Source organism: Salvelinus fontinalis, chromosome 3 (assembly GCF_029448725.1).
Source record: "Salvelinus fontinalis isolate EN_2023a chromosome 3, ASM2944872v1, whole genome shotgun sequence".
NCBI lineage: Eukaryota > Metazoa > Chordata > Actinopteri > Salmoniformes > Salmonidae > Salvelinus > Salvelinus fontinalis.
Genome location: NC_074667.1, coordinates 52,516,176 through 52,542,628, shown reverse-complemented (window position 1 = coordinate 52,542,628; position 26,453 = coordinate 52,516,176). Strand labels below are relative to the sequence as shown.

At 42.7% G+C, this 26,453-nt stretch overlaps 1 protein-coding gene across 1 annotated transcript; it reads left to right on the top strand.

Moving 5' to 3' along the window:
- Positions 1-11,411: 11,411 nt before the first annotated feature.
- gnl3l (guanine nucleotide binding protein-like 3 (nucleolar)-like) lies at positions 11,412-25,503 on the top strand. The gene is made up of 15 exons (XM_055917348.1): positions 11,412-11,511; positions 11,616-11,656; positions 12,376-12,480; positions 12,605-12,721; positions 12,827-12,910; positions 13,118-13,253; positions 13,356-13,459; positions 13,643-13,787; positions 17,684-17,771; positions 17,855-18,032; positions 18,123-18,265; positions 18,370-18,506; positions 18,596-18,759; positions 25,054-25,228; positions 25,415-25,503. Exons 1-15 carry the CDS (start codon positions 11,496-11,498, stop codon positions 25,480-25,482), a joined length of 1,701 nt encoding a protein of 566 aa, XP_055773323.1. The 5' UTR covers positions 11,412-11,495; the 3' UTR covers positions 25,483-25,503.
- Positions 25,504-26,453: the final 950 nt, after the last annotated feature.

Here is a 26,453-nt window from a genome sequence, read left to right as displayed (position 1 = left end):
GTTGTACAAGGGGTCCTTTGTCCAGAACAATCGTTGTTTGGTTTTAGAATGTCCTCTTCTCCAGTCAATTAGCACGGAAAGCTAGCAAAGTAGCGCGAAGCTCTCCTTCCTGAACAAAGGCACACAACGCAACACGCCTAACGTCCCGAATAAATTTCAATAATCTAATAAAACTATATTGAAAAAACATACTTTACGATGATATTGTCACATTTATCAAATAAAATCAAAGCCGGAGATATTAGTCGTCTATAACGACAGCCTTTCAGAAGGCAATACCAGGTCCCTTCGTGCGCGCTCCAGAAAACAGGAAACTGGTGACACATCATACAAAGAGCTTTTATTCAACCCCAGATCAAGTTATACACTCCATTTCTTCTCTCACTGCCTGTCGACATCTAGTGGAAGGTGTATGAAGTGCATGTGTTCTGATATATATGAAGGCCATTTATAGGCAGGCCCTAGAACAGAGCATCGATTTCAGATTTTCCACTTCCTGTCAGGAAGTTTGCTAAAAAATTAGTTCTGTTTAACTCACAGATATAATTCAAACAGTTTTAGAAACTAGAGTGTTTTCTATCCAATAGTAATAATAATATGCATATTGTACGAGCAAGAATTGAGTACGAGGCCGTTTAAATTGGGCACGATTTTCCCCCAAAGTGAAAACAGCGCCCTCTGTCCTCAACAGGTTAAAGACTTAGTAATATTTTACATCAATAGCAGTCAATATTAATCGTCCCCTTATTTCAGTCTCATCTGAAAGTTGTAAATCTTCACGAACCCTGGCTAACAAGTTGAATCAGCAATACAAAATTGGGTTTAATTATTTATTTACTAAATACCTAACTAATCACACAGAATTACATATACACAGAATGAATCATACCTTGATTACAAATTATGTCATAAAGGAAAAGGTCCCTAGCGGACGGAACAGATATGACAGCTGGTTACACAAAGAACGGGGGTTGGGTTTGAGTGAAAGAGCGGGAAGACTGGAGAACAAAGGGAGAAGCTATGTCTCTATCCGGCCGTAGGCAGCCACTCTATCGTAAATACAGAATCTTATGCATTTTAAATTACCTCCCATTTGGAAAAGAAAAAATGCAATAAATATTTACTCTAACTGCGCTTCGGTAGGTTGGTGGTAGATGGAAGGCCGTGTTGCCCAACAGAGTTCTTTGTCCTTTGAAGAATGTCTCTGGTGGTAAATTGGATAGGTTGTAGTAACGTCGTTGTGTGGTAGACAGAATACTCTGTCTGTTCTTCCCTAGCCCATGTTTGCAGCTGCTGTTGCTAACTCAACAGCTAGGAAGTATCACTTCTGTAGTGAATAAGAGTTCAAAGTTCATACCATTCGCAACCAAAGCTCACGCTGAGGTTAGCTTCGTTCTGTAGTTATTATCTGAACCATTCTGATATCGGATCGTCAACCTAATGTACCCGGAACAGCAAGTTATTTGCCCTTTGAACGCATAGGCTGCATGCGTCGCGTACTTGGAACAGGAGGTTACATTTTCGTCAAGGCTTTATATAGTGGAGGGAGAAGGGTGTGTTCATAGTTTTATAACCCATGTCTCTTCACAGGGGCGGGCCACTGATTGAGCAGAGCCCTAAACTTATGAAAACCCAAATCTCTCATTTGGAAGCAAAAATTACATTTAATCTTTTCACCAATAATTTTATGTTCAAACATTTAAATTGCCCAACAATTCCATGTGAATCTGATAACTCTAATGTGTAGACTTTCCACTGTAGAGTTTATGTCATCCTATCATTGATGAGAATGTCTCAGATGACAACCGAACTAATATCATATTCATTAAGTACCAACCCATATGTTCAACTGGTCGGATTACCAAAATAGAGGAAAAAGGGGGGGAGAGGTATTTATGACTGTCATAAACCTACCCCCAGGCCAACGTCATGACATTGGCGACGTAATTACAATATAGCAATTAAACACTGGAATGGTATAATGTGCAGAAGATGAATGTGCAAGTAGAGATAATGGGTGCAAAGGAGCAAGATAAATAAATAAATACAGTATGGGGATGAGGTAGATTGGATGGGCTATTTACAGATGAGCTATGTACAGGTGCAGTGATCTGTGAGCTGCTCTGACAGCTGGTGCTTAAAGCTAGTGAGGGAGGTAAAAGTCTTGTAGACATGTATTTGTGTTGTGTTTTGAGAATCTGCAGAGAGGAGAGTGAGGTGGTTTTGTCATTACTGTAGTCTTGATTTTTATACCTTTCAGTTTCTGGTGTTTCCGTTACACAATCTTGGTGTGCTCCATAACCGCAAGGTGTGTCCGCTCTCTCATGCTTGTGTAGCGCTTTGGGGTATTTTTTAGCAGGGCACTGTGGAAGAACTCCAGATAACCTCAGTTTTACAAAGAGAAAATGTAAAAAGAGAAAAGGGGTAGACTAAATGGATTACACATTACATCCAAAATTAAATCTAGAATTGGCTTCCTATTTCGCAACAAAGCATCCTTCACTCATGCTGCCAAACATACCCTCGTAAAACTGACTATCCTACCGATCCTTGACTTCGGCAATGTCATTTACAAATCAGCCTCCAACTCTCTACTCAACAAATTATATACCCATATACTACCCACCACTGCGACCTGTATGTTCTCGTTGGCTGGCCCTCGCTACATATTCATCGCCAAACCCACTGGCTCCAGGTCATCTATAAGTCTCTGCTAGGTAAAGCCCCACCTTATCTCAGCTCACTGGTCACCATAGCAGCACCCACCTGTAGCACACGCTTCAGCAGGTTTATCTCACTGGTCACCCCCAAAGCCAATTCTTCCTTTGGCTGCCTCTCCTTCCAAATCACTGAAGCTGGAGACTTTAAGCATCAGGTGTCAGAGCAGCTTACCGATCACTGTACTAGACACAGTCAATCTGTAAATAGCACGCCCAACTACCTCATCCCCGTATTTGTCATGGCCGTCGTAGGGAGGACACCAAGGCGCAGCGTGGTAAGCGTACATTCTTCTTTATTTAAAGGATGAACACTGAACAAAACGAACAAAATAACAAAACGAACCGTGAAGCTAATATGGCTAGTGCAGACAGGCAACTAAACATAGAATAAGACCCCACAAAACCAAAAGGGAAAATGGCAACCTAAATATGATCCCCAATCAGAGACAACGATAAACAGCTGCCTCTGTTTGGGAACCAATTCAGGCCACCATAGACATACATATGCCTAGACTTACCAACACCCCTAGACATACAAAAAACCCTAGACAATACAAAACAAGCATATCCACCCTCGTCAAACCCTGACCTAACAAAGATAATAAAGAAAACATAGATAACTAAGGTCAGGGCGTGACAGTATTGTTATTTAAGTTGTTAATGAAGATAAGCCTCGGGCTGTTAATGGCTTGTTCCTTGTTGGAGAGCAATTCATGAGTAAGGATGTTTTTTTGGGAGACCCGTTTGCTGTAACGGAGATGGTGAGGAATGCATTGGAGGCAGTCAGAGTGGCCAGGACTGGTATGATGTTAATTTTATGTGTGTTAGAAGAGCAAAAGGAGTGTGCATTGTGCCTCTCAAAAATATATATAAAAGTGGTTTGCTATGATTTTCTGAATAGGGCACCGACAAAAGGTGTTATCTCTAGCAACTCCTTATATACTGTGGTTTCGGTTTAGCCAGGACATAGTTGATGTTTAGCCAGGAGTAGTTGATGCACATAGCTTGAACCACATGGTAGATGGAAAGAAGAAGGAAAGTCTATTGGTTTTACTGTCGTTTGATGAAGAGTTTCTCCAGACACATGTGCCTTCAGAAAGTATTCATACCCCTTGACTTAATCCACATTTTGTTTTACAGCATGAATTCAAAATGGATTCAATATTTATTTTTTCTCACCCATCTACACACAATACTCTATAATGACAAAGTGAAAACATGCTTTTAGAAATACAGAAATATCTCATTTACATAACTATTCACATCCCTGAGTTAGAATCACCTTTGGCAGTGATTACAGCTGTGAGTCTTTCTGGGTAAGTCTCTTTCTAAGAGCTTTGCACACCTGGATTGTACAATACTTGCAACATTATTCTTAAAAAAAATATTCAAGCTCTGTCAAGTTGGTTGTTGATCATTGTTAGACAGCCATTTTTAGCCCGGTGGGTGAATGGAGAAAAATAAGAATGTCTGTCGTTCTTGTTGTTTTTTGATGAATGGCAAATACCTACGCATGTGAAGCTTGGTTATATAAGATACGTGGTAAGAGCTTTCATCCCCAAACCACTGCAGTGTAAGAATTGTAAAGGATTAGGCCATGTTTCAAGTGTGTGCAGATGGACAGAGTATACTGATGAATGGTGTGTAGAAGGACGACGATGTTGCAAAAGTGGTGTGGATCATGATCCCAAGTTCCTGGAGTGCCCTGTAAGGGTGAAGGAGATTGAGGTGGCAAAGGTTACAGCGGTAAATCAAATCCTATGTGGAGGCACTGCATCACAGTGATAGCTGTGCAACTAGAGATCCTGGTTCGTGTCATAGCTGGACGCAACTGGGAGACCCATGGTGCGGCGCACAATTGGCCCAGCGCCGTCTGGGTTAGGGGAGGGTTTGGCTGGCAAGGATGTTCTTGTCCCATTGTGCTCTAGCGACTCCTGAGGTAGGCCTGGACGCAATGCACGCTGACACGGTCGCCAGGTGCATGGTGTTTCCTCTGACACATTGGTGTGGTTGGCTTCCGGGTTAAGTGGGCATTGTGTCAAGAAGTTGTGCGGCTTGGCTGGGTTGTGTTTCGGAGGATGCACAGCTCTCAACCTTCGCCTCTGCCGAGTCCGTATGGGAGTTGCAACGATGGGACAAGACTGTAACTACCAATTGGTTACCATGAAAAATGGGTAAAAAAATATTTTCAAAGGTGAATTGTGTGGCATTCAAAGAAGTCTAAGAAACTGGACATTATTGTGGCTGCGGCAAAAATGTTTATGGGACTTAAGAATTTTAAGTCTGAAGACTTGCAAGGCGCCGGAAAACCTGCCTTTCCAGATTCCCCTTGAGCCATTGTAGGGATCAGATCTGTTAGATTATTTAACATAAAAGTTTCTTTCTTTATTTTATTCAAATATTTTTTGTAGTTTTTTAGTAGTTTGTTCCGTTTTTGGGGAATCCTGTTTCCATCCCGCACAGTAGGTGGCGGAATACACATTCAATTGTGCGATCACCAATATACAATAGAAGAAGAAGAGGTCTGGGGAAGCATGGTGCTGCAGAAAGTTTTGTGGATTGAACTTTGTTATCCGGGGGTTCCCCAGGTAGCGAGGGGAATGGTGTCCCTTGAGAGAAAGAGATGTATGTTAGGGGAAGTACAATATTATCATAAGGAGACATATTCTTGGAATAGAGCGGAGGAATGGAGGGGAAAAGAGAGGCAGAGGAGGTTGAAGAGAGAGAGGAAGGAAGCGGGTGATCTTGAATCGGTTAAAGATGTTGGGAAATCTTGTAGATGGTTTGTTAACTAAAGAAGAATGGTAGAAAGTGTAACAGAGTGAGTTGTATGCCGGCTCGAAGACAGGATGAGAAATGGAAGTGAGTGAGGGCAAATTATCGGAGGTGGTAGGTGTGGTAAAGTTCTCAGAGCCCGAGGCTTGCACCGAGGGTCAGGATAAAGATGAGTCCATCAAACAAATGGGGACAAGAGATGTGAATTGTTTTGCTCTCAAGAAAATTGTGCCATTGAAAGGAGTGATGACTGGGGTAGTGGTAAAAGTGAAAGTTTACCAACTGAAGGGGAAGATTCCTTGTGTTTGTGATGCTCGTCGTTCGGTGCGACGCAGACAGGGTGGCGTGAGTGGTGAAACAGAAGAGTTGTTGTCTGTTCTTTTGTGTTTTGATGTTGAATCTTTGCCTGACAAAATTATGTTAGGATATTTAAGCCATCTCGTACAAGCTTTTGTGCCGAACACATTATGTTGTTGCAGGTGTCAAGCTTATGGGCATGTGGCAGCAGTGTGTAGGAGGGAGGATCCTAGGTGTGAGAAGTGTACAGAAGGGTATGAAACAAAGGAATGTGTAGCATTGGGGAAAGAAGCGTTATGCGTTAATCGTAAGGGTGCCCATGGGGCTGGGGATCAGAAATGTCCGGTGCGAGAGAGGCAGGTTAAGCTTTCCAGGGTTAGAGTAGTGCAGTAAGAGGCCACCCTTAGAAAGGCAGGGCTCACGGCGAACCCTGCCAAGTGTTATGTGGGGTTAGGGGAAACAGAGTATCTGGGATACACCGTGGGAAGCGGGTTAATCAAACCCCAACGTAAGAAGGTGGAGGCAATTAGAGAATGGCCAAAAACAGTAAATAAGAAGCAGGTTCGAGCCTTCCTAGGGCTGACCGGTTACTACCGGAAGTTCATCCCAAGTTATGCCACAGTGGCCGCCCCACTCACCGACATGACTAGAGCCAGAGGGCCAAACATGGTCAAATGGGATGAAAGGGCCACCAAAGCATTTATGAAACATTACAGGAGGCTCTCTGCTGTAATCCAGTGCTGGTGGTACCAGACTTTGAGAAAGAGTTTGTGGTTCAGACAGATGCCTCAGAGGTCGACTTGGGAGCAGTGCTATCCCAAGAGGTAGAAGGGGTGGAACACCCCATCCTGTTTTTAAGCAGGAAGCTGGAACCACGGGAAACCAACTACGCAGTCGTTGAGAAAGAGGCACTGGCAGTAAAGTGGGCTCTAGAAAGCCTGAAATACTACCTGTTGGGGCGCCACTTCACCCTCATCAGTGACCATGCCCCACTCACCTGGATGCATAGGGCTAAAGAGAAGAACGCTCGGGTGATGCGGTGGTTTTTGAGTCTCCAACCGTTTCACTTTGACTTGAAACACAAAGCAGGGAAGGAAATGGGAAATGTGGATGGGTTATCCCGCATGCACGCATATTTTGCTGCGGTAGCCCGACCTAGGGGGTCGGATCTAGGGGGGGAGATGTGTGGCAAAGAAGGGGGTCGAGTGATAAATGGCAAATATGTGAGAGCAGAACTAATAAACGGGCTCTGCCCGATCACTAAAATGGCCACCCCGATCAGAACTACAGATCACAAAATGGCCGACTGCCAAAACTACAAGTCCCAGAAGCAAGTGGAAATCTCAGAAGGTGGACAGATAAAGGGTCAAGAAAAACCAAGAAGAGGAAGAGAGGGCTGGAAGGATCTATGAACCGTAAACAAAGAGACAATAGATATTGGCTGGATTTACCGTGTATGAGCTGGACTGTTTTGGACTTACCTGTTGGCGTTTGGACCTGGACCTACCGAGAACCCGATTCGTGTACCGAACCCTGCTATCCTTGACCTTGCCTACGACCTGGGTGGACCAGGACGGAGAAACAAACACACAGGTACTGTCCTGTTCGAAAGAACTCTCAATCTGGGGTAATTTGGTGACAGTTTCCCACTTAATTTGTGACAAACGCTCATAACCTTGAGGTTTGCCACACGTGGTGGAGAAATGTGGGCAAATGGACTAACCATTCTGCTGGTTAGGTTAAACAAAAAAAGCACTCCAAAGAGGAGTCAAGTTTCTGACATTGTTAGGCCAGAAAATCTCAAGTGTTATTACATACAGCAGGGAAGAACTATTGGATATAAATGCGACGTCAACTTACCAACATTACGACTAGGAATATGACATTCCCGAAGTGGATCCTTTGTTTGGAACTCCACCCTGGACATGAGATCTAATCCCAGAGGCCGACCCAAAACAATGCGGTCGCCGCAAGAGAGGCAAACTGAACGGCCTACTGATCAGACTTAGAAGGTGAGCACACCATCCACCGCTTCCGAGCATATTACTCGCCAATGTCCAATCTCTAGACAACAAGGTGGACGAAATTAGGGCACGAGTTACCTTCCAGAAAGACATCAGAGATTGTAACATTCTCTGTTTCACGGAAACCTGGCTCACTCGGGATATGTTGTCAGAGTTGGTACAGCCACCTAGTTTCTTCATGCATCGCGCCAACAGAGACAAACATATTTCTGGTAAGAAGAAGGGCGGGGGGTGTATGGCATATGATTAACGACTCATGGTGTAATGACAACAACATACAGGAACTCATGTCTTTTTGTTCACCTGACCTAGAATTCCTTACAATCAAATGCCGACCGCATTATCTCAACAAGAAAATTCTCTTCGATTATAGTCACAGCCGTGTATATTCCCCCTCAAGCAGATACTTCGACGGCACTGAAAGAACTTCACTGGACTCTATGTAAACTGGAAACCATATATCCTGAGGCTGCATTTATTGTGGCTGGGGATTTAAAAAAAGCTCATCTGAGAACAAGGCTTCCTAAATTCTATCAGCATATCGAATGCGCGACACGAGCTGGTAGCATTCTGGAACATTGCTACTTTAACTTCCGTGATGCATACAAAGCCCTCCCCCGCCCTCCCTTCGGCAAATCTGACCATGACTCCATTTTGTTGCTCCCATCCTATATGCAGAAACTAAAACAGGAAACGCCCGTGCTCAGGTTTATCCAACGCTGTTCTGACCAATCGGATTCCACGCTTCAAGATTGCTTCGATCACGTGGACTGGGATATGTTCCGGGTAGCCTCAGACAACAACATTGACGTATACGCTGACTTGGTGAGTGAGTTAGTTAGCAAGTGCATCAGAGATGTTGTACCCACTGTGACTATTAAAACCTTCCCAAACCAGAAACTGTGGATTGATGGCAGCAGTCGTGCAAAACTGAAAGTGCGAACCACTGCTTTTAATCATGGCAAAGTGACTGGAAATATGACCGAATACAAACAGTGTAGTTATTCCCTCCGCAAGGCAATCAAACAAGCAAAGCGTCAGTATAGAGACAAAGTAGAGTCACAAACATGAGACATATGTGGCAGGGTCTACAGTCAATCACGGATTACAAAAAGAAATCCAGCCCGGTTGAGGACATCAACGTCTTGCTCCCAGACAAATGAAACAACTTCTTTGCTCGCTTTGAGGACAATACAGTGCCACTAACACGGCCCGCTACCAAAGCCTATGGGCTCTCCTTCACCGTGGCCAACATGAGTAAAACATTTAAACATGTTAACCCTCACAAGACTGCCGGCCCTGACGGCATCCCTAGCCAAGTCCTCAGAGCATGCGCAGACCAGCTGGCTGGTGTGTTTATGAACATATTCAATCAATCCCTATCCCAGTCTGCTGTCCCCACATGCTTCAAGATGGCCACCATTGTTCCTGTTCCCAAGAAAGCTAAGGTAACTGAACTAAATGACTATCGCCCCATAGCACTCACTTCTGTCATCATGAAGTGCTTTGAGTGACTAGTCAAGGATCAGATCACGTCCACCCACCTGATACCCTAGACCCACTCCAATTTGCTTACCGCCCCAATAGGTCCACAGACGACGCAATCGCTATCACACTGCACTATCCCATCTGGACAAGAGGAATACCTATGTAAGAATGCTGTTCATTGACTACAGCTCAAATTTTAACACCATAGTACCCTCAACTCGTCAATAAGCTCAAGACCCTGGGTCTCGACCCTGCCCTGTGCAACTGGGGCCTGGACTTTCTGACGGGCCACCCCCAGGTGGTGAAGGTAGGAAACAATATCTCCACTTCACTGACCCTCAACACTGGGGCCCCACAAGGGTGCATTCTCAGCCCTCTCCTGTACTCCCTGTTCACCCACGACCGCGTGGCATGCACGCCTCCAACTCAGTCATCAAGTTTGCGGATGACACTACAGTGATAGGCTTGATTACCAACAACAACGAGACGGCCTACAAGGAGGAGGTGAGGGCCCTCGGAGTGTGGTGTCAGAAAAATAACCTCTCACTCAACATCAACAAAACAAAGGAGATGATCGTGGACTTCAGGAAACAGCAGAGGGAGCACCCCCCCTTTCACATCGACGGGACAGTAGTGGAGAAGGTGGAAAGTTTTAAGTTCCTCGGCGTACACATCACGGACAAACTGAAATGGTCCACCCACACAGACAGCGTGGTGAATAAGGCGCAACAGTGCCTCAACCTCAGGAGGCAGAATAAATTTGGCTTGTCACATAAAACACTCACAAACTTTTACAGATGCACAATCGAGAGCATCATGTCGGGCTGTATCACCACCCGGTACGGCAACTTCCCCGCCGTCAACCGCAAGGCTCTCCAGAGGGTAGTGCGGTCTGCACAACGCATAACCGGGAGCAAACTACCTGCCCTCCAGGACACCTACAGCAACCGATGTCACAGGAAGGCCAAAAAGATCATCAAGGACAACAACCACCCGAGCCACTTCCTGTTCACTCTGCTATCATCCAGAAGGCGAGGTCAGTACAGGTGCATCAAAGCTGGGACCGAGAAACTGAAAAACAGCTTCTATCTCAAGGCCATCAGACTGTTAAACAGCCTTCGCTAACATAGAGGCTGCTGGCAACATACAGACTCAAATCTCTGGCTACTTTAATAAATGGATTTAATAAAGCCATCACTAGTCACTTTAAATAACGGCACTTTAATAATGTTTACATATCCTACATTACTCATCTCATATGTATATACTGCATTCTATATCATCTACTGCATCTTGCCTATGCCGCACATCCATCGCTCATCCATATCTACATATTCTTATTCATCCCTTTACATTTGTGTGTATAAGGTAGTCGTTGTGATTTTGTTATATTACTTGTTAGATATTACTGCACTGTCGGAACTAGAAGCATAAGCATTTCGCTACACTCGCATTAACATCTGCTAACCATGTGTATTTGACCAATTAAATGTGATTTGATTTGGATGCCAACTGCCGTTAAACCTCATCAAGAAGAAGAACAACATGGTGCTGCAATTGTGGTGGGATTCAGAGCTTCTGAGTAGTAGCAAGGATCAAGGTCTGTCACGCATGTCTCCTTTGCAGAGACAGTGCAAATAGCTGATGCAGTGGATGCCCTGCAGCCTGAGAATGAAGGTGTTAAAGGAGGTTAATTTTGTTGTTTGTATTGCCCAAGGGATAGATTGTACTGGCCAAACGAAGAATAATAATACAAAAAAAAAACATTTCAGGGAATACTGACTAACTATGTTCCCCCCTCACAAGGCCCCAGAGCCTGTGTAGGGATCTGGGTATATTTTTGAAAAAGGCTAAGCATTTTTGTTTACGTTTTTTTAATATGAGTATGTTTTTCACCTACCCTACCCTACCCTACCTTTTTTGCGATAAAGTTTCCCAGTTTTCACCCCACTCAGCAGGTGGCGGCAATACACCTCATAGGATGTAGTCTGCCATTAACCCCCACAGAAGAAAATGCAGAAGAAGCTGAAAAACAAGTTCGCATCGCAGACATTCGGTTTCAGGGCGCATAATCTGCAGCTGCATGCGTTTTTGTTTTTGCTGAGCTTTTATTTTGAAGAGCGTTAACCTGATGTAGTGATTTGACGTCAGATCCGCGCAACCCATCACCAACCACTCCACATGTGAAATCATGTCGAAGGCCAGAAGTGCGTAAATACATAAATGTTATTTGACTTTTATAGTTTAAACATTTAATCAACATTGTAGCTAGGTTCATGTGTAACTTATTTCATTGTTGTGGGTTTTGCAGAACAAAAGCGAGCGAAAATACTTTTCCAAGGAAAACAAAAGGTATGTTTAGTTAGCCTGCTTGCTACTCAGAACGTTAGCTATATTGTAACGTTATAACTAACAATATGTTATTCATAGTCGAACAATTTGCAACAGATTATATTTTAGAACAGTGTGCTGCAAGCCATAATGTTGAATACAATATAATTTTGATTTCACTTGCGTCGCTGGTGAGTATAGTAGTAATACACAAGAGATGCTAATTGCGGCGAATAGCTAACGTTAGCCTGTTGTAACCACATTGGATACAACTGCCAGGCAGCTGACCCCATTTTGACGAATACTGTACAACATGGATTGCTACAACTTAAGAAAACCTCCGTTTTTGACTAAAACATAGCAAATGACCTGAGAAAGGTCTCTGCAGCCCAATATAATACCTTTGTCCGACTCAGTGTGAAGTAGACGGGGCGGCTGGTAGCCGAGTGGACTAGTAACTGAAAATGTTACAGGAACGAGTCCCCGAGCTGACAATGTAAAACATCTGTCGTTCTGCCCCTGAACAAGGCAGTTAACTTAACCCACTGTTCCCATGCCGTCATTGAAAATTCGAATTTGTTCTTAACTGACTAGTTAAATAAAGGTTAAAAAAATGTTGCACTGTACACATTTTGTATACTGTAACCAACTAGTTATAGCTTAACTAACTATAGTTTAGCTACTTATGTTATGTTAACTTCGGTGGCCATATCTCATTGGAGTTTTAATTTCAATTGGAGGGGAAAGATGGACAACAGACTCAAGGAGGGAAAATGCATTCAGAGCTGTCCATTGCACGCCATCCCAAAGAGTATGGAAAACCAGAAGAAATCCGGAAGAAAAGGGTGAACCATGATATACATTTATTTTTATTACTGTTAATTTATGTCATGACAATAGCACAATTCTTCTGGTTTGGCAATTGATTTATAGGTATTTAAAATGTGTTGCTCTCTTTGCCATGGTCAGCTTCAGGAGCTCCAAGAAAAGCAGAGGTTGTCAAGAGAACGGGAGCAGATGAAGAGGAGAAGTCTGGATAGTTTTCAGAGAGATATTCTAGAGCGACAAAGAGCGTTTGAGCAGAGGGTAATTTAACTATTGTAGGTTATAGAAAGAGCAGCTCTCCCAATGCTGTTTTTCTCATTAAATGAGAAAGCTTGTCATGAGTGTTTTTGTGTTCTCTGATTGCAGGAAACTGAGATGCAGAGTTTAGAGAAGCATGTCAATTTTGAAAATGAGAATTCAAGAAAGGCGTACTACAGGGAATTCAAAAAGGTAACTTTTCTTTATCAAGTCCAATTGTCTGTGAGTATGCACAGTAGCACGTGTTTAACAATTTGCAGTATTGCACTTGAGTGATACCCATTTATTTACATTACATTTCTGTACCAGTAAGCTGATCTTTTAGAGAAGGGTACCTGTGTGTGGTGCTTTATAATTTATATTATAACAATGTGTTGTATTCCCTGTTCTGTATAAAAGGTGGTTGAGGCCTCTGATGTGATTCTGGAGGTTCTGGATGCCCGTGACCCTCTTGGCTGCCGTTGTCCTCAGGTGGAGCAGGCTGTCATTCAGAGCGGCACTGACAAGAAAATAGTCCTAGTGCTTAACAAGATTGGTGAGTGTGTGAGATTCATTAATATGCATAGTTTTATACATTAGAAAGCATTGTGCCATATTATCTTTAACTGCCAAACATGTCTTTCCACTGTACTCTTAGACCTGGTGTCCAAGGAGATTGTGGAGAAATGGATCAAGTATCTTCGCAATGAATTTCCCACTGTGGCTTTCAAAGCCTCAACGCAACAACAGAACAAGAATTTGGTGAGTCAGTCTATTCAGAAGGGCATATGTAGAACATGGACAGGATAGTTTACCGAAATCAATTTAAGTTACATAAAATATTTGTTTTACTGTCAAGCAATAAGAACCTATGTACTAGATGAAAACTGAATAAACTTTTTTCAGTTAGGATCTAGTAACTATACTTATGTTTTCTATTTGCAGAAGCGAAGCAATGTACCTGTTACCCAGGCCACCGCTGAGCTCCTAGGTAGCAGTGCCTGTGTGGGTGCGGAATGCTTGATGAAACTTTTGGGGAACTACTGCCGCAACCTGGACATTAAGACAGCCATCACTGTTGGTGTGGTTGGTGGGTACATTTTAAATGTACATTTTAGTCATTTAACAGATGCTGTTATCCAGAGCTTCTTCAAATCAAAATGTATTTGTCACATGCGCCGAATACAACCGGTGTAGACCTTACAATGAAATAATTACTTAAAAGCCCTTAACCAACAATGCAGATATAAGAAAATACCTGCCAAAAGTAAGAGATAAGCATAACAAATCCTTAAAGAGCAGCGGTAAATAACAAATGCGGGGCTATATACAGCGGGTACCGGTACAGAGTCAATGTGCGGAGGCACCGGTATTGAGGTAATATGTACATGTAGGTAGCGTTATTAAGGTGACTGCATAGATAATAAACAGTAGCAGCAGTGTGGGGGGGGGGGAGGCAATGCAAATAGTCTGGGTAGCCATTTGATTAGCTGTTCGTGAGTCTTATGGCTTAGGGGTAGAAGCTGTTTAGAAGCCTCTTGGACCTAGACTTGGCGCTCCGGTACCACTTGCCGTGCGGTAGCAGAGAGAACAGTCTTTGACTAGGGTGGCTGGACTCTTTGACAATGTTTTAGGGCCTTCTGACCCTGCCTGGTATAGAGGCCCTGGATGGCAGGAATCTTGGCCCCGGTGATGTACTGGGCCATACACACTACCCTCTGTAGTAGAGGTCGACCGATTAATTAGGGCCGATTTAAAGTGCTCATAACAATCGGTAATCTGCATTTTTGGATGCCGATTGCATTGCATTCCACGGGGAAACTGCATGGCAGGCTGACCACCTGTTATGCGAGTGCAGCAAGGAGCCAAGGTAGGTTGCTTGCTAGCATTAAACTTATCTTATTAAAAAACAATCAATCTTCACATAATCACTAGTTAACTACACATGGTTGATATTTCTAGGTTAACTAGCTTGTCCTGCGTTGTATATAATCAATGCGGTGCCTGTTCATTTATCATCAAATCACAGCCTACTTCGCCAAACGGGGGATGTTTTAACAAAAGCGCATTCGCAAAAAAAGCACAATCGTTGCACGAATGTACCTAACCATAAACATCAATGCCTTTCTTAAAATCAATACACAGAGGCACATTTTTTTTAGCCTGCATATTTAGTTTAAATAAATAAATGTTACCAGGCAATATTAACTAGGGAAATTGTCATTTCTCTTGCGTTCATTGCATGCAGAGTCAGGGTATATGCAACAGTTTGGGCCGCCTGGCTCGTTGCAAACTAATTTGCCAGACTTTTACATGATTATGACTTAACATTAAAGGTTGTGCAATGTAACCTCAATATTTAGACTTGGGGTTGCCGCCCGTTTCAATAAATACGGAACGGTTCCGTATTTCACTGAAAGAATAAACGTTTTCGAAATGATAGTTTACGGATTTAACCATATTAATGACCAACGGCTCGTATTTCTGTGTTTATATTATAATTAAGTCTATGATTTGATAGAGCAGTCTGACTGAGCGGTGGTAGGCGGCAGCAGGCTCGTAAGCATTCAAACTTTACTGCGTTTTCCAGCTGCTCTTAGCAATGCTTGCTTCACAGCGCGGTTTATGATTTCAAGCCTATCAACTCCTGAGATTAGGCTGGCAATACTAAAGTGCCTATTAGAACATCCAATCGTCAAAGGTATATGAAATACAAATGGTATAGAGAGAGATGGTAGACTAGTCTTAATTCCTATAATAACTACAACCTAAAACTTCTTAACTGGGAATATTGAAGAACTGGGAATATGGAACCACCATCTTTCATATGTTCTGCGCAAGGAACTTAAACGTTCGCTTTTTTACACGGCACATATTGCACTTTTGCTTCTCCAACACTGTTTTTGCTTTATTTAAACCAAATTGAACGTGTTCCATTATTTATTTGAGACTAAATAGATTTTATGTATTATTTTAAGTTAAAATAAGTTTTCATTGTTCATTCAGTATTGTTGTAATTGTCATTATTACAAATATATATATATATATATATATATATATATATATATATATATATATATATATATATATATATATATATATATATATATATATATAAAAATCGGCAGATTAATCAGTCGGCTTTTTTTGGACCTCCAATAATCTGTATCGGTGTTGAAAAATGATAATCGGTCGACCTCTACTCTGTATTGCCTTGCGGTCGGAGGCCGAGCAGTTGCCATACCAGGCAGTGATTCAACCCATCATGATGCTCTCGATGGTGCAGCTGTAGAACCTTTTGAGGATCTGAGGACCCATGCCAAATATTTTCAGTCTCCTGAAGGGGAATAGGTTTTGTTCCCTCTTCACGGCTGTCTTGGTGTGTTTGGACCATGTTTCTTTGTTGGTGATGTGGATGCCAAGGAACTTGAAGCTCTCAACCTGCTCCACTGCAGCCCCGTCGATGAGAATGGGGGTGTGTTCTTTTCCTGTAGTCCACAATCATCTCCTCTTCTTGATCACGTTGAGGGAGAGTTGTTGTCCTTGCTCCACACGGTCAGGTCTCTGACCTCCCTATAGGCTCTCTTATGGTTGTCGGTGATCAGGCCTACCACTGTTGTCATCAGCAAATTTAATGATGGTGTCGGAGTAGTGCTTGGCCGTGCAGTCATGAGTGAACAGGGAGTACAGGAGGGGACTGAGCATGCACCGCTGAGGGGCCCACGTGTTGAGGATCAGCGTGGCAGATGTGTTGTTATCTACCCTTATCACCCGGGGCCTGCCCATCGGGAAGTCCAGGATCCAGTTGCAGAGGGAGGCGTTTCGTCCCAGGGTCTTTAGCTTAGTGATGAGCTTTGAGGGCACTATGGTGTTGAATGCTGAGCTGTAGTCAATGAACAGCATTCTTACATAGGTGTTCCTTTTGTTCAGGTGTGAAAGGGCATTGTGGAGTGTGATATAGATTGCATCATCTGTGGATCTGTTGGTGCAGTATGCTAATTGGAGTGGGTCTAGGGTTTTTGGGATAATGGTGTTGATGTGAGCCATGACCAGCCTGTCAAAGCATTTCATGGCTACAGACGTGAGTGCTACGGGTCGGTAGTCATTTAGGCAGGCTAACTTCATGTTCTTGGGCACAGGGACTATGGTGGTCTGCTTGAAACATGCTGGTATTATAGACTCAGACAGGGAGAGGTTTGAAATGTTAGTGAAGACACTTGCAAGTTGGTCAGCGCATGCTCGGAGTACACGTCCTGGTAATCCGTCTGTCCCTGCGGCCTTGTGAATGTTGACCTCTCTAAAGGTCTTACTCACATCGCCTGTGGAGAGCGTGCTCATGCAGTCGTCCGGGAACAACTGACGCTCTCATGCATGTTTCGGTGTTACTTGCCTCGAAACGAGCATAGAAGTTATTTAGCTCGTCTGGTAGGCTCGTGTCACTGGGCAGCTCTCGGATGTGCTTTCCTTTGTAGTCTGTAATGGTTTGTAAGCCCTGCCACATCCGACGATCGTCGGAGCCGGTGTAGTACGATTTGATTTTAGTCCTGTGTTGACGCTTTGCCTGTTTCATGGTTCATCAGAGGGCATAGCGGGATTTCTTATAAGCTTCCGGGTTAGAGTCCCGCTCCTTGAAAGCGGCAGCTCTGCCCTTTAGATCAGTGCGAATGTTGCCTGTAATCCATGGCTTCTGGTTGGGGTATGTATGTGCAGTCACTGTGGGGACGACGTCCTCGATGCACTTATTGATACAGAAGCAATTAGGGTTCAGTGCCTTGCTCAACTGCACTTAAAAAAAATGTCTTCACCTAGTCGGCTTGGGGATTCGAACCAGCAAACTTTCACTTACGGGCACAACGCTCTTAACCACTAGGCTACCTGCTCAATCTTCACACAATTTCGAAGGATCATGGCCACGTCATTCCAGACTTTTCAAACTGGGCAAATGTTTGAAGTAATGCAATATTTTGATAATTTTCTTTTTTTCAGGCTTTCCCAATGTTGGAAAGAGCAGTCTCATAAACAGTTTGAAGCGGGCACGTGCATGCAATGTTGGAGCCACACCTGGTGTAACCAAGTAAGTACAAAGCTTTTGGCTTTATTTATGTCTAGGCCTACATGTTCTTTCTTTGCTTGACTGACCTGTATGATGGCTTTTAGGTGCCTTCAGGAAATACACTTGGACAAGCACATCAAGCTTTTAGATTGTCCTGGCATTGTAATGGCAACCTCGACGACTGACGCGGCCATGATCCTTCGGAATTGTGTAAAGATTGAGCAGCTTGTAGACCCTATACCTCCAGTCGAAGCCATCTTAAGACGCTGCAATAAGACACAGGTATCCAAAGATTATTTAACGGCATATTCACTGCAATGATGTGACAGATGTTACGTCCAAGTTTTCATATTTCATTTCATTTCTCAATAGATCATGGAACACTATGGTGTTCCAGACTTCCACACAGCTCTCGAGTTCCTGGCTTTGTTGGCACAGCGACAGGGCAAGTTGAGGAAGGGAGGAGTGCCTGATAATGACAAGGCAGCAAAGAGTGTCCTAATGGACTGGACAGGGTGGGTGCAAACTGCAAAAACATTTATTACATCTGAGGTTTTCAAAGCAACACCGTCCCTACCTAATAAAGTCCCATTATTCTGTTTAATTTGCGGTCATGTAGGGGTAGGATCAGCTACTTTACACACCCTCCGGAGACGCACACTCTTCCCACTCATATCAGTGCTGAGATTGTGGCAGAGATGGGCAAAGCTTTCGACTGGGAGGTACTTGAGAAGGGAAACCAGGAAGTGCTAGCTGGTAGGATACACGCACACATTTGACAGTTACCTAGTAATTGAAAAGTATGTTGGGATAAAAAGAGTATGTGCTAAATGTCTTTCTTGTAGTGTCGTCTTGCACTGATGTCCAAATGGGTTTCTGCATGGCAACTGCTGGGATGACTCAGGGTGGTCAAGAAGAACCACCTTGCGAAATGGAAGGTGGAGCTTTGGATGAGGTTGAGTCCAAGGATGAAACTGAATCCATGGATGATGATGATCAGGACCCTGAGGTATTGCAGTGCTTTTACTTGACAAGTGAAATGGATTCTGTGGTACTTTTTAGACGTTTTCAGTTCTTAACTCTTGTGTGGTGGTCATGTTTTTGTTATTCACCTAATGTTCGCGGGTCTGGTGGACTCACTACATTATTGGATTTTTAAAACAATCCTGTAATAATTTATGTAAAAATACTTAGATGTTGACTTATCAATTACAAGCAATATAGACAGCATACATGGTTAATATTTGCCATTTACTTCTTCTAGATCACATTTATCAATAAAAGCGCAATTCTTTTTTTTGTTATTGATCAAATGTTATTTTTTGTAAACAAATCAATTATAATCAAGACATGGGTAGAAAAATCATGTTTATCTTGAACAATTATAAATGAAACAATGTTTTCATCACTTGATGTTTATTGGTTTGACCTGATCAATTTGGAAGGACAAATTTTACACACTGTATATTATGGAAATGATAATTCAACCCAATTGAACACACATTAAGGCCAGTCTACTTCTTGCACTTGATGCATGTGTACTGTGTCTTCCTGTCCTTCTTGGGTCCACACACATCACAGCGCTTCTTCTTGTTGCTACCAGCTGCAACCTAGAATGATAAACACTTAGTTCAGGAATTTTACTAACATCTCACACACTCACTCACATACATAGTTACAGCAGGCCAAGGTAGGAGAGTCAGACACACACATTCAACAACATCACTCACTCTTACTTCCGGTATTGGCTTTGTTGGTTTTGCGAGACGGGCTGATGGGTGACAAGCATCCTCCTCCTGAATCCCCCTCACGATGGCTGCATAAGCTGGTGTCCTTGGGATCTGCTGCCGCCTCTGGAGTTGTGGTCTTACCAATGCCTTGCCCAGCTCCTCTAGAAAGAGCCTTCTCCTCTGGAGCTTCCCTCTGTTTCAATCTGGGTTCAACGCCATCCAGATGACAAACGCGTTCTACGCCAAGATGTTGAAGAATATCACAGCTGTAACCAGTCACCAGACCAGCTTGTCTAAATTGTCCTCCCCTCCTTTGTAATCTGTGATGATTTGTGGTTTTTGATGTTCCTGGCCACAGATTCGCCCATCTCTATGCAGCATACTCATGAGTACCACCTTTTTGCCTGCCTTTGGTACGTAGGAGACTAGGGACGTGTCGGCCATGAACACAAACTTAAAGGAATTGATAGGCCTGGCCTGTTCTGTGTATTCAACAGCTGAGGTGGGAGCTTTGGCTTGTTTTTTTTCGTACTCTTCCTACCATCGTCAGGTGCTCCTGTCCCAGCTTGTGCGAAGTAAATAAAAAATAATTTAAGTTAGCGAATGTGATGTTGTGGCCGCAGAGTCCCTGTCAAGTTCAGGACAACCTGCATCCCCTGATTCTTCTCAGGCGCTCCTCCGTCTGGCTTCCTTGTTTACACTTGCATGTTCCACGCATATGATGAAGCAGCATCACAGGCTACCCGGATCTTGATTCCATATTTTGTGGGTTTATACGATATGTACTGCCTGAAGGGGCAGCGGCCCCTAAATGGCATAAGCTGTTCATCAACAGTAACGTTGGGCCCTGGGTTGTAAAACAGGGGAAGGTGGTCCACTCACTTGTCCCACACTTACCTGATTGCAGCTAGCTTGTCTCTCTGCCACCGAGCTGGTCTGGTGTCTCGGATAATAATCGGATAATCCTGGAAAAAATGTGGACGTTTTCCAGAGACATCGTTGTTCTGAAAAGTGCTCTGCCAGTTTCTGCATCCCACAGGGATTCTCCATTGGATTTGAAAACACCAGCAAGGATAAGATCCCCAAAGTATGAATGTAAATGAGTTGGGTCCATCTCCTTCATCTCTCTCCAAAAACACGCCTTCTCTCCAAATTAGTGCAGTCCAGAATGGTTTTCTGGATGGTGTCTGGGATGACCAGTTCAAAAGACTTTATGTCCTGCACATAAGTAACCGCCGTCTGCGTCGGCCCTGGTTGCATCCTTATCACATTGGCAGCCATGCGAGGTGTCTCATTACTTGGGCAAGAAGACCATTCAGTTTCACAATTTTTTGACATCCAAATTTATCCTACTGGGTCAATCTTAACCTCTTCTTTCAAATCACTGTCAGACTCTGAATTGACAGACATGATCCTCAAATTTGGAAAAATTCTTTCTTTTCCAAAGTGTCTTCTCTCTGCAAAAAATATTTCTAAGGCTCTCTGAGCGGAGATTATTTTTGCCATACTGATTGATTGTGGTAAGGAGCCACACATGCAAAGCAATTTATTTGTTGTGTCCCTCCCTTAATGTATACCTGGATGGGGTAGTGTGTGGGAAAATACAGCTTTTTTACAGTGTGTTGTAATAACATTTTGCAGGTTCCCGCAAGACATTAGTTTCACACACTACAAAGGGTGAAGAGTGCGAGAAAAGTGGGAGACAGACAGGTTATTGGTGCTATGTTGAAATAGCAGGCCCAGGGAGGAGGAAGGCAAACAACAAACCTTTTTTAATCATTTTGACTTGTTTTCACCAACACACACTTTTTCACACTTTTATCACCCTCTGGTCCAGTGGACTCTTAACACCACATACAGTACCAGTCAAAAGTTTGGACACGCCTACTCATTCAAGGGTTTTTCTTTGTTTTTTACTATTTTCTACATTGTAGGATAATAGTGAAGACATCAAAACTATGAAATAACACATGGAATCATGTATTAACCAAAGTGTTAAACAAATCAAAATATATTTTATGTTCATCAAAGTAGCCACCCTTTGCCTTGATGACAGCTTTGCTCACTCTTGGCATTCTCTCAACCTGCTTCACCTGGAATTCTTTTCCAACAGTCTTGAAGGAGTTCCCACAAATGCTGAGCACTTGTTGGCTGCTTTTCCTTCACTCTGTGGTCCAACTCATCCCAAACCATCTCAATTGGGTTGAGGTTGGGTGGCTGTGGAGGTCAGGTCATATGATGCAGCACTCATCACTCTCTTTCTTGGTCAAATAGCCCTTACACAGCCTGGAGATGTGTTGGGACATTTTCCTGTTGAAAAACACATGATAGTCCCACTAAGCGCAAACCAGATGGGATGGCGAATTGCTGGAGAATGCTGTGGTAGCCATGCTGGCTAAGTGTTCCTTGAATTCTAAATAAATCAGTGTCACCAGCAAAGCACCATAACACCACCACCTCCATGCTTCACGGTGGGAACAACACATGCAGAGATCATCCGTTCACCGACTCAGTGTCTCAAATAAACTGCGGTTGGAACCAAAAATCTCATTTGGACTCAGACCAAAGGACAAATTTCCACCAGTCTAATGTCCATTGCTCGTGTTTCTTGGCCCAAGCACGTCGTCTTTTTGGTGGCCTTCAGTAGTGGTTTCTTTGCAGCAGTTCAACCAGGAAGGCCTGACTCACGCAGTCTCCTCTGAACAGTTGATGTTGAGAAGTCTGTTACTTGAACTCAGAAATTGCAGCCCAAATAAATGCTTCAGAGGCTGGTAACTAATGAACTGCAGCAGAGATAACTCTGGGTCTTCCTTTCATGTGGCGGTCCTCATGAGGCAGTTTCATCATAGCGCTTGATGGTATTTGCGACTGCACTTGAATAAACTTGAAGTTTTCTGTATTGACTGAACTTCATGTCTTAAAGTAACGATGGACTGTTTCTCTTTGCTTTTTTGAGCTGTTCTTAATATGGACTTGGTATTTTACCAAATAGGGCTATCTTCTGTATACCACCCCTACCTTGTCACAACAACTGATTGGCTCGAATGCATGAAGAAGGAAAGAAATTCCACAAATTTCCTTTTACCAAGGTACACCTGGTAATTGAAATGCATTCCAGGTGACTACCTCAAGAAGCTGGTTGAGAGAATGCCAAGTGTGCAAAGCGGTCATCAAAGCAACGGGTGGTTACTTTGAAGAATATAAAATGTTTTGATTTTCATTTCATGATACCATATGAGTTAATTCATCATTTTTATGTCTTCACTATTATTCTACAAGGTAGAAAATAGTAAAAATTAAAGAACCCCTGGAATGAGTAGGTGTGTCAACTTTTGACTGGTACTGTATGTAATATACATGTGTACCAGGGTACACAGTGCACTCAATAAATGTGTTATTTCACATGTTCTTCACAGAAAATGAGCCAAGGCCAATGTGTCTCGGGTTGAAAAAATAATTAATTGTATAATTTTTCTTTTAGTAAACATTGAAAATGGGTCCCACAGACCCGACCCAAGGGTCTAAGTAGCGTTTATGAGCCGACAGTGGTCCCTATGTCAAATGCCCATATGTGCACCACATCATTGCTCTCTCTCTCACTCTGCTGTGGGTGCATCATGTGCATCTTGCTTGCTGTCCCTCATATGGCGAGGGGCTGAAGCTCATTGGTTGAACTTGAATTGCTAGCCGGCTGGCCCAATTGGGGGAAAATGTATGGCACAGCTTCCAGAACATTGATATTGTTCTGGATCGATATAGCTTTCAAATGAGGGATTTCGTGGCCAATTGAGGTAAAACAGTAATTCTGCTCATAGATTATGCATCTATGAAGTACAGTCGTGGCAAAAAGTTTTGAGAATGACAAATATTAATTTACACAAAGTTTGCTGCTTCAGTGTCTTTAGATATTTTTGGCAGATGTTGCTATGGAATACTGAAGTATAATTACAAGCATTTTACATGTGTCAAAGGCTTTTATTGACAATTACATGAAGTTGATGCAAAGAGTCTATTTGCATTGACAATTACATGAAGTTGATGCAAAGAGTCTATTTGCAGTGTTGACCCTTTTTCAAGACCTCTGCAATCTGCCCTGGCATGCTGTCAATTAACTTCTGGACCACATCCTGACTGATGGCAGCCCATTCTTGCATAATCAATTCTTGGAGTTTGTCAGAATTTGTGGGGTTTTGTTTGTCCACCCTTCTCTTGCAGATTGACCACAAGTTCTCAATGGGATTAAGGTCTGGGGTGTTTCCTGGCCATGAACCCAAAATATTGATGTTTTGTTCCCTGAGCCATTTATCACTTTTGCCTTATGGCAAGGTGCTCCATCATGCTGGAAAGGCATTGTTCGTCACCAAACTGTTCCTGGATGGTTGGGAGAAGTTGCTCTCGGAGGATGTTTTGGTACCATTCTTTATTCATGGCTGTGTTCTTAGGCAAAATTGTGAGTGAGCCCAGTCCCTTTGCTGAGAAGCAACCCCACACATGAATGGTCTCAGGATGCTTTACTGTTGGCATGACACAGGACTGATGGTAGTGCTCAACTTGTCTTCTCCAGACAAGCTTTTTTCCGGATGCCCCAAACAATCGGAAAGGGGATTCATCAGAGAAAATTACTTTACCCCAGTCCTCAGCAGTCCAATCCCTGTACCTTTTGCAGAATATCAGTCAGTCCCTGATGTTTTTCCTGGAGAGAAGTTGCTTCTTTGCTGCCCTTCTTTGACACCAGGCCATCCTCAAAGTCTTTGCCTCACTGTGTGTGCAGATGCACTCACACCTGCCTGCTGCCATTCCTGAGCAAGCTCTGTACTGGTGGTGCCCCGATCCTGCAGCTTACTGGCAGCAATATCCTTGCCTGTGAAGCCCTTTTTGTGCAAAGCAATGATGATGGCACGTGTTTCCTTGCAGGTAACCATTATTGACAGAAGAACAATGATTCTAAGCACCACCCTCCTTTTGAAGCTTCCATTCTGTTATTCGAACTCAATCAGCATGACAGAGTGATCTCCAGCCTTGTCCTCGTCAACACTCACACTTGTGTTAACGAGAGAATCACTGACATGATGTCAGCTGGTCCTCTTGTGGCAGGGCAGAAATGCAGTGGAAATGTTTTTGGGGGATTCAGTTCATTTACATGGCAAAGAGGGACTTTGCAATTCATCTGATCACTCTTCATAACATTCTGGAGTATATGCAAATTGCCATCATACAAACTGAGGCAGCAGACTTTGTGAAAATTAATAGTGTCATTCTCAACTTTTGGCCACGACTACACATTGACACACCCATCCCAAAGCAGGAAGTAAAAAAAAAAATTTAAGTCCCTGAAGCAACTCCCCATTTTCATGCCTACTGAACACAACCCAGATGATGATACCACTTTTACAGTCGTATTATGACTTGTGCTGGTTTCCACTTAAATGCAATTCATCAAAGGACTTTCATCTTAACAGTGTACAAAACATTTGAACACCTGCTCTTTCCATGACATACTGCCCATGTGAATCCAATTTTAGGAAGGTGGTATCATTGTTTTGTACATCTTGTCTTTTTTTATTTAACACTAGTTTGGACCTATGACTGTGGAGATTAAAGCACCAAGGGCAAAGACTGGTGGTTCAGTTGATGCTGCTGCCCCCAGGACCCTCGATTTAAAGGATATCTGGAATGTAGACCCTCTTCAGCAGGGCCAAGCACTCGTGGCTGCTGGGAAGAAGAGGAAGAAGCAACAGAAAAGAGCTGGTATATCTTACATTTTAACACAAACAATTTGTTGTATAAATCCTTGCTTTGTAGATCACTTGACAACCATATTTTGTTAGCTTGAGGTTTTTAACTTCGATATTGTTTAGGTGTTTTTATTACCATTACTTCTGTAATTGATAGGTTGATCTGTGAATTTATACAATTTCTCCTTTCTCTTTTCAGACAAAATTGCTACCAAACTCTCAGACAGCCTGACGACGGCAATGAACTTTGCATTTTCAGATATATGAAAAATAAAAGGTAATCTAAGACGGGGTGTTTTTGTTTTTTTATTTAGTTATCTGTTCAGTTAATATCATAAACCTTATTCACAACATCCCCTAGTGGTAGGCATGATGTACAATAAAGTATATCAGCATTTACATATCAAGACTGGGTGGGTTGTACCGACATGGATTAACTCTTAAACTGGGTTTAATAAAGGTTTATTTATTAATCTTGTTGCACCAAACTTTATTCCTATTTTTAAATTAATCCCACTAAATCTTAGTTTAGAAGGATTAGATTACATTTTGACTTTAAACCAGGATAAAATGTAATATTGTTGCTCCATTGTTTTAAAAGCAATTTTAAATTCAGCAAATATTAGTGTATGTGCTTTATTTTTGGTGTGATTAACAATTATCTCCTGTGGTTTATAATGTTTGTTAAACTCAACTAGCCAGCTAATGTATTTGACAACAAAGTGCAATTCATTTCATCCTTAGCCTGAAGTGATAACTCACTTTGCTAACTAGCAATGCCCAGTGCTGGTTTGTTTCCATAGAATTAGAACATATTGCTATGGTGTATCCATTATGACACGTGTCACTAATCATAGAGATTTAACCTTAGATTAACTAATCTAGATTAGGTCAAATCTAAACCAAATCATTTGGTTCTAATATTTCAACACAACTTTACTTGACAATACTTTCCTTATTCTCGATTTGGAAGGAACCGGTGTCTTAACTCCTTTTTCTAGTTGCAGGTTTGATTCCGATAATGAAGAAATATTCCGAATCATATTAAATCCACTTTTTGCACCGAGTGAGAAATTGTCGTTTGGGTCACTGACACTCCTTCTAAACTCAGCAAAAAAAATAAACGACCTCTCACTGTCAACTGCTTTATTTTCAGCAAACCTAATGTGTAAATATTTGTATGAACATAACAAGATTCAACAACTGAGACATAAACTGAACAAGTTCCACAGACATGT